This window comes from Heptranchias perlo, chromosome 22, assembly GCF_035084215.1.
Source record: "Heptranchias perlo isolate sHepPer1 chromosome 22, sHepPer1.hap1, whole genome shotgun sequence".
NCBI lineage: Eukaryota > Metazoa > Chordata > Chondrichthyes > Hexanchiformes > Hexanchidae > Heptranchias > Heptranchias perlo.
Window position 1 is genome coordinate 5,149,788 of NC_090346.1, and position 16,064 is coordinate 5,165,851.

Below are 16,064 nucleotides of genomic sequence, written 5' to 3' on the forward strand. Positions count from 1 at the left end.
TTAATAAGACCCCAATTTACATGTATTCACGAGGCTCCTGCCTGAGTCATGTGGGTGCCTCAGTCAACCAAGCAGCATTAAAATGTGGAGGGAGTTAAAATTCCCCCATGAGTCTCAAGGAATTAGATTCCACATTTCATTCAGAATCAAGTCCCCCTATAGAGTCATAGAGTTATACAGCACGGATAGAGGCCCTTCGGCCCATCGTGTCCGCGCCGGCCATCAAGCCCTGTCTACTCTAATCCCATATTCCAGCATTTGGTCCGTAGCCTTGTATGCTATGGCATTTCAAGTGCTCATCCAAATGCTTCTTGAATGATGTGAGGGTTCCTGCCTCCACAACCCTTTCAGGCAGTGAGTTCCAGACTCCAACCACCCTCTGGGTGAAAAAGTTCTTTCTCAAATCCCCTCTAAACCTCCCGCCTTTTACCTTGAATCTATGCCCCCTTGTTATAGAACCCTCAACGAAGGGAAAAAGCTCCTTAGTATCCATCCTATCTGTGCCCCTCATAATTTTGTACACCTCAATCATGTCCCCCCTCAGCCTCCTCTGCTCCAAGGAAAATAAACCCAATCTTCCCAGTCTCTCTTCATAGCTGAAGCGCTCCAGCCCTGGTAACATCCTGGTGAATCTCCTCTGCACTCTCTCCAAAGCGATCACATCCTTCATGTAGTGTGGCGACCAGAACTGCACACAGTACTCCAGCTGTGGCCTAACCAGTGTTTTATACAGCTCCATCATAACCTCCTTGCTCTTATATTCTATGCCTCGGCTAATAAAGGCAAGTATCCCATATGCCTTCTTTACCACCTTATCTACCTGTTCCGCCGCCTTCAGGGATCTGTGAACTTGCACACCAAGATCCCAATATTTTTACATTAATATTCTCCTGGTTTCAGTACCGTTGTGTTTTCCAGCTGTTGCATCATTAATGTGGAAAGTGTTTCAACTTGAGTGATATTCCAGCTGCTGACTTCTGTTGCATTAAACACAGTGGATATGTTCTCCAGCAGTTGAATCTGGTTTTCTGGTAGCCCTTTGGGGTAAATCTGTTTCAGCAAATCCAAAATAATAAAATTCAGTCGCTTATTGAGGTTTTTTTCCCAGCATACAAATACAGTTTTAAATACCTGTTGTAGTTGAACTATTTGACCATGACTGATTTCCATATCAGTCCATTGCACTCCAAACTTTGCTTTGAAAAAGGTATTGCAAAGACATGTCGTCACAATTGGTGACTTACGCCCCCTGTCTAATAATACTACTTGAATTATGCAGCATTTCCATTATGTTTTCAGTGGATATGAAGGAAATGTAAGCATTTGTAACACTTCAGCAAAAAGATTAAAGTATGCTGTAAAATATGGGTTGATCAGCTGGGCAGCAAATGAACAGTTAACGCTGCAAAACTATATAAAATGCTATGTCTGCCTCTCCTATAGTCCCCATCAATGTGAAATGCATAATGTTTCTATAAAGTATGACAGGCCGCCATTATATGACCGCAAACTTTAAGCTGTTTGCAAATCCTTGTCCTAGTATATTTTCCTCTGCTTGCTAATTTTAGCAAAAAGTAGATGTGAGAAAATAGAGGATAATATTATCTTCAGTCAGAGAACAAGAACAACTACTTTCATTTATATAGCACCTTTAATGTAGAAAAATGTCCCAGTGGGATGAAAATCAGATGGATTCTACAACAGTAGAGCGATGCACTCTGCCAGATTACTGCTCAGGGCATGGACGAAAATTTACCCTATTAATTCGTGCAATTTGTTTTCATTTCAAACATATCCTATCCCACCAGATTAATTGAGGAATATTTTTAATTGTTGGTTTCAATTCTAAATCATTCCTCTTACAAATTAATGATTTAGAAGTTATGAGATAATCTAAAAATAGTAAAATAATTATATTACAGAAGTGCACTGTAGCTCGTATGAGGAGAGAGCATCAATTGTTATTTACCTGGTTCAGTTTGTTTTTCAGAACTTGAAGCTGATCAGAATCAAAGGCAAGAGTTCCTAATAACTGCATATTATCCTTTAATACAGCATCACTCAAACAAGCCTCCAGCTGCTCAGCATTATAATTTACTGCTATCAGATCGTTAATGCGTTCTGCTGCTATCTGTCCCAGTGTACAGCCTGCAAACACAAAGTTTTATTTGATACATCAACTCAGTTTGTTCTCAAAATATTAAAAATGACCATCTTTTATGCAAAGTCTATGGGCTATTAAATTGTGGATTAAATACAACACCTGTTATGGATATGCCTTTCAAAGATAAAACATGAGAATAATCCTATCAACAACAACAACTTGCATTTATATGCAAGGGGTTACGGGGAGCGGGCAGGAAATTGGACATGAATTTAGATTTGAGGTTAGGATCAGATCAGCCATGATCTTATTGAATGGCGGAGCAGGCTCGAGGGGCCGATTGGCCTACTCCTGCTCCGATTTCTTATGTTCTTATAACGCCTTTAACGTAGTAAAATGTCCCAAGGTGCTTCACAGGAGCGTTATCAAACACAATTGGATACCGAGCCACATAAGGAGATATTAGGACAGGTGACCAATAGCTTGGTTAAAGACATAGGTTTTAAGGAATATCTTAAAAGGAGGAGAGAGAGGTAGAGAGGCGGAGAGGTTTAGGGAGGGAATTCCAGAGCTTAGGGTCTAGGCAGCTGAAGGCATGGCCGCCAATGATGGAGCGATGTAAATCAGGGATGTGCAAGTGGCCAGAATTGGAGAAGCACAGAGATCGTGGAAGGTTGTAGGGCTGGAAGAGGTTACAGAGATAGGGGCAGGCGAGGCCATGGAGGGAATTGAAAACAAGGTTGAGAATTTTAAAATTGAGACGTTGCCAGACCAGGAGCCAATGTGGGTCAGTCATCATGGGGGTGATAGGTGAATGGAACTTGGTGCGAGTTATGATATGGGCAGCAGAGTTTTGGATGAGCTTAAGTTTATAGAGGGTGAAAGATGGGAGGCTGGCCAGGAAAGCATTGGAGTACTCAAGTCTTTCAGTAACAAAGGCATGGATGAGGGTTTCAGCAGCAGATGAGCTGAGGCAGGGGTGGAGAAAGGCGATGTTACTGAGGCGGAAGTAGGCGTTCTTGGTGATGGAGCGGATTATGGGGTCGGATGCTCATCTCAGGGTCAAATAGGATGCCAAGGTTGCGAATGCTCTGGTTCAGCCTCAGAGAGTGGCCAGGGAGAGGGATGGAGTCGGTGTCTGGGGAACGAAGTATGGGTAGGGGAGTTTATATGGAGAGAGAAAATAAGGGAAGATAGGAAGGCAGAGAACTCGGGAGAGAGAGCACGATGAGTTGAGGTGGAAGTTGAAATCATCGAGGATGAGAAGTCGCTCGGTGCAGAGGCTGAGGGAGGAAAGCAGTGAAGATACTCGGTGAGAAACTTGGCGTGGTACTTGGGCGAGTGGTAGAGAATAAGGATTTTAAAGGAGAGGCGAGAGGGGTGGAACAAGACGATCTGCTCAAAGAAGCAGATGGTGCCAGCGGTGTGATTTGGTGATAAGGGCCACACCGCCACTGCAACGGTCTGGGCGGGGCAGGTGGTGGAAGGTATAGCCAGGCGGGGGAGGCTTCATTCGGCGGTAAAGTGTCATCACCTGTCAGTCAAGTTTCCATCAAGGCCATGATGTTGATGCAATCATCCACAATAAGCTTATGGATGGCAAGGGTCTTGTTCACAAGTGGACAAACATTCTGGAGGGAGATCAGAGGGGCAATGATAGCTGATCTGCTAGCAGAGTCCACAGGGTCAGTGCTGGGAGGGGCGGTGAATGGAGAATGGCAAAATTAGCCCCCAGCAGGCCTGCTGGGCGGGAAGGTCAGTGAGAGAGTAGGATGGGGCAGTTGGGGTTGCTGCTCATAAGGAGGCAGCGACAAATGCCTCTATGGGCCCTTCCGAGGATGCCAAGAGAGGCACAGAGGGAAACTGTAGGCTTACCTAAGAGGGAGTCAAGCTTGGGATGGCAGCAGGAGAGTAGGAAGGTCAAGGAGTGCTGAAGGATTTGGTGTGCAAAGTTGAGACACATAGCGAGAGTGAGAAACATGCAGAAGAGAGAAGATACAGGGGTTTGGATAGACTTATAGAATAAGGAAAAGGGAAAAAGAGTCAGGGACAAATAAGAATATAGAGATGATAGAGAATGTGTGTTTTTACAGCCATAGAAAGAGAAAAAAATGGGAGAATGGGAGGCAGAAGTAAACTGGGAGACAAGCAGAGAGACAGCTACAGGAAGTCAGAAATACATTTATTCATTTTTTTGTCCATGAGCAACAACACGAGGGCAATTTGCAATCCTTACGCAACTGGTCACAAATCGTTTGAAGAAAAAGTATCCACTAAGACTTTTATTTTTTTTAAATTTGTTCATGAGATGTGGGCAACGCCGGCATTTATTGCCCATCCCTAATTGCCCTCGAGAAGGTGGTGATGAGCCGGCTTCTTGAACTTCAGAGGGCGATTAAGAATCAACCACATTGCTGTGGGTCTGGAGTCACATATAGGCCAGACCGGGTAACGACGGCAGGTTTCCTTCCCTAAAGGACATTGGTGAACCAGATGGGTTTTTACAACAATCCAGTAGTTTCATGGCCACCATTACTGATGCTAGTTTTTTTTATTCCAGATTTTTATTTAATTAATTGAATTTAAATTCCCCAGCTGCTGTGACGTGATTTGAACTCATGACTCCGGATTATTAGTTGAGGCCTCTGGATTACTCGTCCAGTAACATAACCACTATGCTACTGTACATTATTTTCGTCAATGTTTCTGGGTTGTGTGCCAGGAGTGAACATTAGGGCCTAAATCTAAACAATAAGGCAGGATCTCAGACGGGGGATCAATAAGTGGGCGGGAACACTAAAAAAATTGTCATGTGTGTTCCCGAGCAATTGCGAGTTAATTGAAGCCACTTAACTTAATTTCCGGGTTTCGCGTCAAGCTGCACAACGGGCGTACTGCGCACCCACAGGGCGCGATTTAAAGCCCACTATTTAAAGGGCCAATGCAACAATGCATTTTGAAGAAGAAAGGAGGAAAAAGCAGAATGTCATAGAGCAAAGCCAGCAGCTAGGTTCTCGGACGCCGTTCTGGGGGTACTACTGGCTGCTGTGAGAAACAGGAGGGAGGTGCTATACCCACCTGACAGGAGAAAGACCTGGTTCTGCCACCAAGGTGGCATTGCTGGAGGTGACAGAACAGGTAAGCTGTAGGAGCCCGGTCGTGGCTGCAGTGCAGGAAGCAATTTAATGATCTAACCAGGTCAGGAAAGGTGAATACAGCTACTGATTCATCTACATTCTGTGGTGAGTATTACCCCCACTTCACACTGCCCTGCAATGCCTATTCCATCACATCACTTAAGGCTCAGTGTCAAGTTACCTTTACTTTCTGTGCAATTTCTCATCCTCCATTTGTGCACCCACCTCTCCCACTCACCCCAATTCTGATGCAGTGTGATCAATCTGTCTGATAGCCACCCTCTGATGCATCTCATTCATCGTCAGCCTGACCCAGAGCAATGCATCCATCGGGTGACCCCGTCACCCTCAATCATTCACACATCTGTACTTTCTCCCCTTGTAGGAGAACAGAGCATAAAATGCGAGGGAGAGGAGTCGGACTGGATGGGGTCCTCCACAAATCGTGGCCCTTACAGAGGCAGAGGAGGCGGCCTTGGAAATAAGCTGATCGGTGGAATGCCTGGCTGTTGGGGATGCCGAGACTGGCACCCCACAAACATCTGGTGAAAGAACTTTAACATCCCTCACACACAAAATGGATTGATGTTATCAATGATTGACCTGCTGCATACCTCAGTATGTTCATCACAACATTACTTCTGTGATGAATTTTAATATTGCTGTATGTTCTTTTCCAGGGCTGTCAGGGACTGAAGGTGTGGGCAAGGGTGATTCCTCAGAGGAGCTCCCTGCCTCTGAGGGCCAACCATCACATCTTAGTGAGCCAGGCACTAGCACAGATGCTCTCACCTCGGTGGGTCTTATTAAAGAGGTAGTTGGGTTGTCACCTGGTGAGTCACCACACACAAGTGAGCAAGAACAGACGTTGGTGGCGGGGCAGTAGTGGAGAGTCCACGTTGGAGGGCGCACTCCTCTCCAAGCTCTGCTCAGCTTGGCACAGATGCTGAACCCCGGGGGCCATCCTTGAAAAGGAGAATGATAATGGTACAGACGCGCCTTTGCGATGCACCGGAAGACATGCCACACTCACTCTCCACAATAGCGGAGAGGATGGAGGAGTCCACCTCCAACATTAGTGGACTGGTGGTGCACGTAAATGCCGGACTGTTTGCAATGGAGAGACTGGCAGCTCCCATTGAGCTTCGAGCACGGCTCACAAATGAGTCCATTCAGGCCCTGGCAACAGCCGTCTGGTCTTAGGGTGAACAACATTCTGTCACCTTAAACAGCCGGACAGATACACGAGCACTGGCCTTACAAGGTATCACACATGTCCTCCAAGCTGTTGTCCAGCAGAGTAGTAGGAGTGATGTGGCTCTGGCCCAGGAGAGGGGTGACGGCGAAAGGGGACATGGAAGTGAGGACCCCACTCAAAGCGCTTCCATGTCTCACCCATTGCACCCCCTCAACTGGTACCCGCAATTGTGCCTCCTCTCCAGATGGCCAAGTCTGCGCCTGCACAGGTACAGGTGGAGCAGTCTTTGGACAGGCCCTCGAGGGTTCCAAAACTCAGAGGTCGTAGGCCGAAAGCATCTAAGCAGTCCGGGCATGAGTCTGAGCAACCTGCCATTGCCTCTGCTGCAGCCACAGGGGATGCACCACGTAGAGGCGTTAGGAAGAGGAAGTCTAAGGTTTTGTAATCACCAAGGGTATGCATAAGGGTGTCTGACAGAATGTCATGTTTTACATTTATATCTGGTTTATGTTAAATGCACATTAAATGTTATGATTCTCACCACTGCTGCCATGTTTTGCCCATTCTCGAGTCCCTTTTGTGAAAGCGCCCTTTCATGTGCTTCATCATGAATGACAAGACTTGATGCCACCCATTGGGCATGTTTACAAGAGGTGTATGTGTGGGTGTAGGACTGTTTTGTGCAAACTGGGTGGGAGGTGCTGGTGTTGGTGGTCATTCCAGGTGGTTTGAGTCCTTGACTATCGTTACTTTGCAGATCTCCCTATGAGAATCCATCAAATATGAGTGAATCCTGTAAGATTCTCAAAAATTCACAGATCCCCCAAAAACTCAGAGAAAAACCCTAAAGAAATTCACCTTTTCCCCGAGTATGGGAAAACTTTGGCCATTGACTATAATCCTAAAATGGAAGGATAATTGAGAGGTCACCAGACGAAAGTAGAGAGTGAGGAGGACATAAAAAACCTGCAAGGGGATATAGACAGGCTGGGTGAGTGGGCGGAGATTTGGCAGATGCAATATAATATTGGAAAATGTGAGGTTATGCACTTTGGCAGGAAAAATCAGAGAGCAAGTTATTTTCTTAATGGCGAGAGACTGGAAAGTACTGCAGTACAAAGGGATCTGGGGGTCCTAGTGCAAGAAAATCAAAAAGTTGGTATGCAGGTGCAGCAGGTGATCAAGAAAGCCAACGGAATGTTGGCTTTTATTGCTAGGGGGATAGAATATAAAAACAAGGAGGTATTGCTGCAGTTATATAAGGTATTGGTGAGACCGCACCTGGAATACTGCATACAGTTTTGGTCTCCATACTTAAGAAAAGACATACTTGCTCTCGAGGCAGTACAAAGAAGGTTCACTCGGTTAATCCCGGGGATGAGGGGGCGGACATATGAGGAGAGGTTGAGTAGATTGGGACTCTACTCATTGGAGTTCAGAAGAATGAGAGGCGATCTTATTGAAACATATAAGATTGTGAAGGGTCTTGATCGGGTGGATGCAGTAAGGATGTTCCCAAAGATGGGTGAAACTAGAACTAGGGGGCATAATCTTAGAATAAGGGGCTGCTCTTTCAAAACTGAGATGAGGAGAAACTTCTTCACTCAGAGGGTGGTAGGTCTGTGGAATTTGCTGCCCCAGGAAGCTGTGGAAGCTACATCATTAGATAAATTTAAAACAGAAATAGACAGTTTCCTAGAAGTAAAGGGAATTAGGGGTTATGGGGAGCGGGCAGGAAATTGGACATGAAGCTGAGTTCGGATCGGTCAATGCCCTGTGGGTGGCGGAGAGGGCCCAGGGGCTATGTGGCCGGGTCCTGCTCCGACTTCTTGTGTTCTTTAGATTTGTGGTTGGGATCAGATCAGCCATGATCTTATTGAATGGCGGAGCAGGCTCGAGGGGCCGATTGGCCTACTCCTGCTCCAATTTCTTATGTTCTTATGTTCTTATGTTCACACGTGGAAGGTGGGAGAATTACTGCTTCAGACAAAACTCTGTTTTCATGCAAAACCGACCGCAGGGGGTCGACAATCACTCCCATTGAAAGAGGCAACTTTTTCCAGACATGGTGGGGCCATGCTTTTGTTTTAATGCAAAACCTATCAACACCTAGGACGTTGGATACAAAAGGAAGCCTTATGTGACAAGCTCTAAATCAGAATTAAAAACAATGACACATTGGGAGAAGCAATTTGCAATATGATTGGGACCATCAAAAGGCCATCAAAGAACTTTGTAAGAACTGTTTAAACAGACCATTGTAGAAGAGACAGCCACAAGGCGAAAGCTCTCTCTCTCTGGCTTGCTGGCTCTGGTGGGCTGCTTGTGTTGGTTCTGCCTGTGTCTGGAAAGAAGAGCAGTTTGTAGTTTCCAGCAAACAACAAGGCGAGGGGAAGGCAGTTTGACAAGGAAGATCAGCAGCTCTAGAAGCAGGCCGACACACAAGAAGAAACCAGAGCAACAGTCCCAGTGACCATCAGACACCTCGCGGCAACAAGGGCCTTACAAAACAACCAACCGAATATTACCACCAACCAACCGGGTAATATTGAGCCACCGCGACCAAAGAAAACCAACTCGGGAGAAAACCGAAGATCCGCAAAGTTTCCACTCTACAATCTATTTCTGACCTACCTCTGGGTGAATTACTGTCAAGGTTTCGTTTGGTGAGCATTATCCCTGGTCCTTTAGAGTCCAACCTAACTAGTACAGTGGGATTTGGGAGGGGTGAGGTATCTTTCTACTGTAATTTCCCTCGTGTGTACTGTAGTGTTCCCCATTTTATTAGAGTGTTAAGATTGTTGTGTTGTATTTCCTCTCTTGAATAAAGGTCAAAGTTTCTTGCACCAAAACCAGTTGTCCGCTGCACTTTGTCACAACCTCCAAATAAGTCCAAGGTCTAGAACCCAGGGAGTGGGAGCGATTCGAACCGCTCAGTAGTCAGGTGAAGCTGACACACACCACCACCCCCTACAAAATGGCGACCGCGGCAGGACCTTGGCAAAAGGGATGTGACACAGTGGACACTGATTTGGAAGAGAGAACTGTAATGGAAGAGAGGATTTCAAATTATGTGTTCAGTGAGGTGAATATGGAAAAAAAATGGGTCACTAATCTGTTAAAGGCTGGGCGCCCGGTAGATGCTGCAGCTAAATGGACAGGAGGGAAGGATCATAAGAAATCCATAGAAAAGGCAGTCTGGCTGATGTGCTTCAAGAAACAGATTCAGCTTTTGGACAGGCTCGTTGAAGCACAGGCAGCTGAGATCCGGCAGTCAGCCGTTGAAGTCCAAACAAAGGCCCTAGCAGGGGAGAAGTTACTGTTAGCATTGCAGGCTCTGAACCAGGAAAGGGTGCAGTTAGTGGGGGAGCATAAGACCCAGCAGGAATATTTACAGCGTCAGGTCACTGAGGCCAAGAACAACGAGTCAAGTAAGAGAGCAGGAGGAGAAAGTAAAAGGCTTACAGGCAGTCTATAAGATAGTGAGCACACAGAGGTTTGAGGATTCAGACCATGGCCCCTGCCAGAAGCATATAGAGAGTCTGAACCTTGCTCTAAGGACGGCAAAAGGTATGGTATGCCTCATAAGCCCTAGTGCAGCCCAGGTCGACTTCACAGGTAACCTGGGTAGAATGGTTCAGACACCACTGGTAGTGCCAAGGGACGACCCGGTTGAGGAGCAGGAGGGCCCACGACCACCACCCGTAGCGCCAAGCTTTAGTGAAATCTGGCAGGAGAGGGGGGTGGAATTAGGGGCAGAAGCTGAGGAGGAAAACCCCCAGCAAGAGAGGCTGGGACCGGGGCCGATGTGCCCGGCCCGGCAGCAAAGGTTCAGCCCGCCCGCTGATAACGGGGATGAGGGACCCCTCCAAAATCAGTTCGTAGTTCCCCATGGCACCCAACAGCTTAGGTCCATGGTAAGCCATTTAACAAAACTTGCTGCAAATGGGGACCCCTCGGTCCACTTCAGGGAAGTGGAACAAGCAGCAAGCATCAACGAGTGCAACGATGCTGAACAGGCCAAAATGCTGCTATTCTCCCTGGAGAGTAAGCTCTTCCAGTCCCTCTCTGACCAATGTAAGATGGGACAGTGTGATTATGGGGAGCTCAAGGAGGAAGTTCTTGAGGCCATGGGGATGAATGAGGGAAGTCCTTTCTCCCGGGTGGAAAAAACAGTGCAGCTCGTAGGAGACACCCCGCAGGCTTTTGCAGACAGGTTATGGCCGGTGTATAGGAGCGCATGCAGTGGGACGCCTAACCGAGCTAACCTGGACCAGGATCAGCGGGTCCACTGGCTCCGTTGCCTGGTGGCAAACAGCTTGCCACAGGTCAGGGCCACGGCAGGAATGTGGTTTGACCCAAAGAATCCCCTGACTACCGAACTCACAGTGGTCAGACAATTGACCATAGCTTACCGTAATGGTAAAGGAACCGATGCACACCCACCTAAAGGGAAAGTGCATGAAATGAAACCCGGCCAGGGTAGGAAGGAGTGGCATCAGGAAGGGAATAACCCTTCCAGCACAAAGCTCAACTGTTATGGGTGTGGGAAGGATGGACACTGGAGGAAGGAGTGCAAGAATCCTTGGAAAGATAACAAGGGAAAGAATTCCTCAACCCCAGCCCAAAAGGCAGAGACAGGAATCCCTCCCGCCACGGTCGAGTCATTTTTGAACGCCATGAGAACCCTATTGACTGGCCCAGGGAAGGTAGCAGCCACCACCGGCGCTCTGACCCCATCAGCCCCATCTAACCCACAACCCTGACTAGAGCCAGCGCAGCCTGTTTACCTGTGTTCCCTTACCTATGACTTATGGAAGAGACCCCTCGTTGAGATGGAGGTAGAAGAGGTAAAAGGGGACCTATCTGTTGGACACGGGAGCATCATGTACTGTGATCCATTCAGCTCACCCCACCACCTCACCTCTATCTAACGGGGTCCCATACAGTCTGTCGGGATTCACAGGTAAAGAACAGGCTGGCTCATTTTCCATCCCGCTGACCATTTGTTTAGGAACACTCCGCTGTAAGTGGACCTGTGTCCTAATGAAGTGGGAAGTGGAGGGTGGAAAAGGGATCCTGGGAGCCGACTTTATTGTAGGCCACGGGATCCTAGTGGATTTGAGGAATCACTGCCTGTGGGGAGCAAATACAGGAAAGGAAGGCGGAGTAGTAGTCATCCCAGGGAAACAGGGGAAGGGGACCCTGTGCACCATGAAGCCGAAAGAGGGTTATAACCTCGAACTCATGGTCAGCAATACCCCAAGGGAGTTCCAGGCATTTGTGCGAGCCCACCTCGCCACATTTGCCACACACAAACACGACTGTGGGAGGGTCAACGGGTTCGAGGTCAGTGTAGATGGGTACCCTATGGCCCGACCACAAAAGCAATATAACTTCCCCAGGGAAGCGGAGCCAGACATGGAAGCAGCCATGTCGTCTTTAGTGCAACAGGGCGTCCTGAGACCGATAGCCACCCACGTGAACTCTCCACTGTGGCCGGTTAGAAAACCGGACAACTCCTGGAGGGCCACAGTGGACTATCGGGTGCTCAACAGTAACATCCCAGCCTGTGCACCCACGGTAGCAGCAGTTGCCGACCTGATAGGAAGTATCCCAGCATCCGTGACCACTTTCACGGTGCTGGATATCTCCAACGGGTTTTGGTCCATCCCTTGAAGGAGAGAGGATCAGTACAAGTTTGCCTTTACCTTTAAAGGGCAACAGTACACCTGGAACTGTCTGCCTCAGGGCTTCCACAATAGCCCCAGCATTTTCCACCAATGCATGGCAAACAGTTTAAAGGGCTTCAGCCAGCCCAGGCAGCTGGTACAATATGTGGATGACCTGCTCCTATTCACCGATGCGAGAGAGGAGCATGGCCCACTTCTGGCCGAACTGCTGGAACTGCTCGGTCAGGAAGGTTTTAAAGTGAACCCAAAGAAAGCACAGATCGGCCAGCAGGAGGTTAAATTCCTGGGCCTGACAATACGCGCTGGGGAAAGGGCCATAAAGCTAGAAGGGAAGCAGTACAGGAGTTACCAGTCCCCAACACAGTCATGGGAGTGAGATCGTTTCTGGGGCTAACCGGGCACTGCAGAGACTTCATTGAGGACTATGCAGCCACAGCAGCCCCTCTGCTCCGACTCCTGCATAAGGGAGTGGAGTGGGTTTGGGATGAGGGTTGCCAGGCAGCATTTGTCAGGCTCAAGAAAGATCTGCAGACCGTACCAGCTCTAGGGGCCATAGATGGAGGGAAAGAGTTCTTCCTGGAGGTAGCAGCCAGCGGGGACAGCCTGAGTGCTGTGCTGCTCCAAGAGCTGCATGGCAAGCTGAGACCGGTGGTCTACTCCTCCAGGATACTCACAGATGTGGAGAAGAGCTACTCCAATTGTGAAAGGCACCTCTTGGCCACACATTGGGCTGTGAAAAGATCGCTGATCTTCACAGGCACCTCTCCCATCACCCTCCTCACCCATCACACGCCCACCCAGATGCTCCTGGACGGGAGAATCAAGGATGGGACAGTGAGCAGTGCCCGCATTGCTCGCTGGATCCTGCTTCTCTCACAGATGGACCTGAAAGTAAAAGGGCTCTGCGAGCCAAAGCTCGCAGCTAACCTGGTATATCCTGGAACAGCCCACCGGTGTTCCATAGAAGGGGTTTGGGAAGTAAACATAGGTTTACGGGCCTGGATACACCCCACAGGCCGTGAAATCTATGTGGATGGCTCCAGCACAGTATCTGCTGGTGAGCGACTCACGAGGTGTGGAGTTTATGACCCAGCGGCAGACCTTGCCCTGGCAATTAAGCTCCCCAGCACCATGAGCGCCCAGCAGGCTGAACTGTCCGCGGTAGTGTACGTGGTTACACACCCCGAGATCTTCCCCACCCCATACACGATTTGCTCGGACAGCATGTTCACATGCAATTTGTGTACGGAGTACCTGGCCATCTGGTCCCGCTGACGGGAGACCCCTCACAGTGAAACCCTTACTGGAGAAAATCTTAGCAGCAGTGGGGGAGGAAGGGGAGGTTTTCATCCATAAGGTGAAAGCCCATTCCTCCGCAGAACCCCGGAGTGAGGGCAACCGGCAGGCCGACGTGCTAGCTAAGGAGGGTGCCCGCACAGGCACTTTCTGGGACCCATTTGGGTCCCGTCCTATAGCAGCAGTCACGGGTAGGAATGGGACACAGGGGAGTGCAGGGGTAGCTTTAACCCCGGACCTTAAGAAGGTCCAAACCCAAGACCCCGTCCTCAAGGCAGTCCTCAGTGCAGTGGCAGAAGGGAAAAGGGTAGAGGGCCCTTACAGCACAGCAGCCCTCTCTGTAAAGGAGGACATGCTGTTTAAGGGAGAGCAATGGGTAGTACCGCAGCAGCACAGGAGGGAATTCCTTCAACTGGCCCATGAGGGTCCAGGAGCGGGGCATCCCGGGCCTGAGACCACCTGGCAGCGGGTGGAACAGGCAGGATGGTGGCCAGGACTCAGGGAAGATGTCCGCGAGTTCTGTGCCAGCTGTCTGGTGTGTGCTGCTAACAACCCTGACCCCCACAAAAGGAAAGTACCTATGGGACACATCAGGAGGGTAGAGGGACCATGGCAGTTGATCCAGGTCGACTACATCGGGCCCCCACCCACCGCCCAGGGAGGCTATAAGTACTGCCTAGTCCTGGTGGATGTGTTCACAAAATGGGTAGAAGCCTTCCCCTGTCGAACAGCCACGGCTATGTACAGCCAGGATCCTGGTCAGGGAGGTGTTCTCACGATGGGGGCTACCACAGTACGTGGAGTCTGACCAAGGGAGCCACTTTACCGGGCAGGTCATGCAGAATACCCTTATGGTACTTGGCATAGAGGGGAAATGGCACGTTGCACACAACCCACAGTCCTCAGGGATTGTAGAGAGGATGAACAGAACCTTGAAAGAAAGGCTGAGGAAAGAGACGGTAGACTCACCTAGAAAGTGGGTAGAAGTCTTACCGTTGGTCCTAATGGGGATCCGAGCCAGCCAGTCAAAAAGCACGGGGTATTCCCCACACGAGCTCATGACTGGTAGGGTTATGCGGACCCCCACCCATGTGCTAGCCCCGGTGCTCACGGAGGGTCAGCTCAGAGAGGTGAACCGGGACAGCTTCGTCAGGAATCTGTTTGAACACCTTAAACAGATTCACTGGCAGGCTGCTAGCAACATGGGAAAACAGCATCGGAGTAACCGACTGCTGCTAGAACCCCGTACGCACCACGAGTGGGAGATAGGGGATCAGGTTATGGTTAGGAATTTTGCTCGGGTAGGCAGTCTAGAACCATTATACATGGGGCCCTACAGCATTGTAGATAAGGCAAGCCCCATGGTATACGCCATAAAGCTGCCTAGGCGCACCAAATGGTTCCACATTAACCAATGTAAGTTGTTTAAATCCAAGAGAAGGGAACAGCCAGCTGGGGCAAGGTCTGAGGATAAAAATCCTCAGCCTGCAGCAGGAGCAAACTCACAGACTGCACAGGCGAGTGCAGTGGCTTGTTTTAAGGGAAGGGCCATCCCACCCACCGTTTGGGACACTCCCCCGCTCATCTGGGACTCAGACGAGGTGGGACCTGAGGGCAGAGAGTTACCTGCCCCTGACACAGGTTTAGAAGAGGTACAGCCTGAGGATAGAAATCCCCAGCCAGCGGCAGTGGAGATTCCACAGACCGCACAAGAGGGGACAGTGGCTCGGGTTGAAGACCCACCAGCCAGAAAACCCCCACCAGCCAGAGTCCCTAGAAGGTCCCACGAATGCCACGGCCAAAGAAACCGTGGTCCCCGACTCCCCAGTTTAAAAGGGCAGCCCCTCAAGTCAGGGATCGATCTGAGGACAGAGGTCCCCAGCCAGCAGCCGCAGGCTGCGAGGGACCAAAGGTACAGGACAGGGCGGCCACACCAAAGGGAGTAGTGTGTTGTAACCCGAACAGGGATTAGCCTGGCCGCCCGGGGACGGGCGGCGGATGTACATAGCTTCTGTTATTTAATTTTGAGATTGTTAAGTTTGGGTGTTTCAGTTAAATTTTATATAAGGTGGTTGGTAGTTTAAGTATTATTGTTTACCGTGTATTATTTTTCTATGTATGTACCGTATTTTCCAAGTGGTGCAGGGGTGTTGGACCCCCTCCGTGCTTGGATATGAATGTAACTGAATTCTTACCTGTGTCTGCATCTGAACATGGGGAATGCATGTTTTGGGTCTTAGATAGGTAAACTACAGGGGAAGGTTGGCTCTCGAGGATCGAGAATTTTGCTCACCTTTGACCAGTATGATACTTGAAGCAAGGTTAAAGTATCACAGGGGGGAGTGTAAGATTCTCAAAATTCACAGATCCCCCAAAAACTCAGAGAAAAACCCTAAAGAAATTCACCTTTACCCTGAGTATGGGAAAACTTTGGCCATTGACTATAATCCTAAAATGGAAGGATAGTTGAGAGGTCACCAGACGAAATCTACAACCCACACGTGGAAGGTGGGAGAATTACTGCTTCAGACAAAACTCTGTTTTAATGCAAAACGGACAGCAGGGGGTCGATAAGCACTCCCATTGAAAGAGATAACTGTTTCCAGACTGGTGGGGCCATGCTTTTGTTTTAATGC

At 49.0% G+C, this 16,064-nt stretch overlaps 1 protein-coding gene across 1 annotated transcript in view; it reads right to left on the bottom strand.

Moving 5' to 3' along the window:
• LOC137340890 (uncharacterized) overlaps positions 1–16,064 on the bottom strand; it is a 191,980-nt gene that overhangs the window by 79,681 nt on the left and 96,235 nt on the right. The window contains exons 67-68 of the mRNA XM_068003693.1: positions 1,970–2,148; positions 904–1,050 (exon numbers count right to left, since the gene is read on the bottom strand). Of these exons, the coding sequence (XP_067859794.1) occupies positions 904–1,050; positions 1,970–2,148 (326 nt within the window). The remainder of the gene's footprint in view (positions 1–903; positions 1,051–1,969; positions 2,149–16,064) is intronic.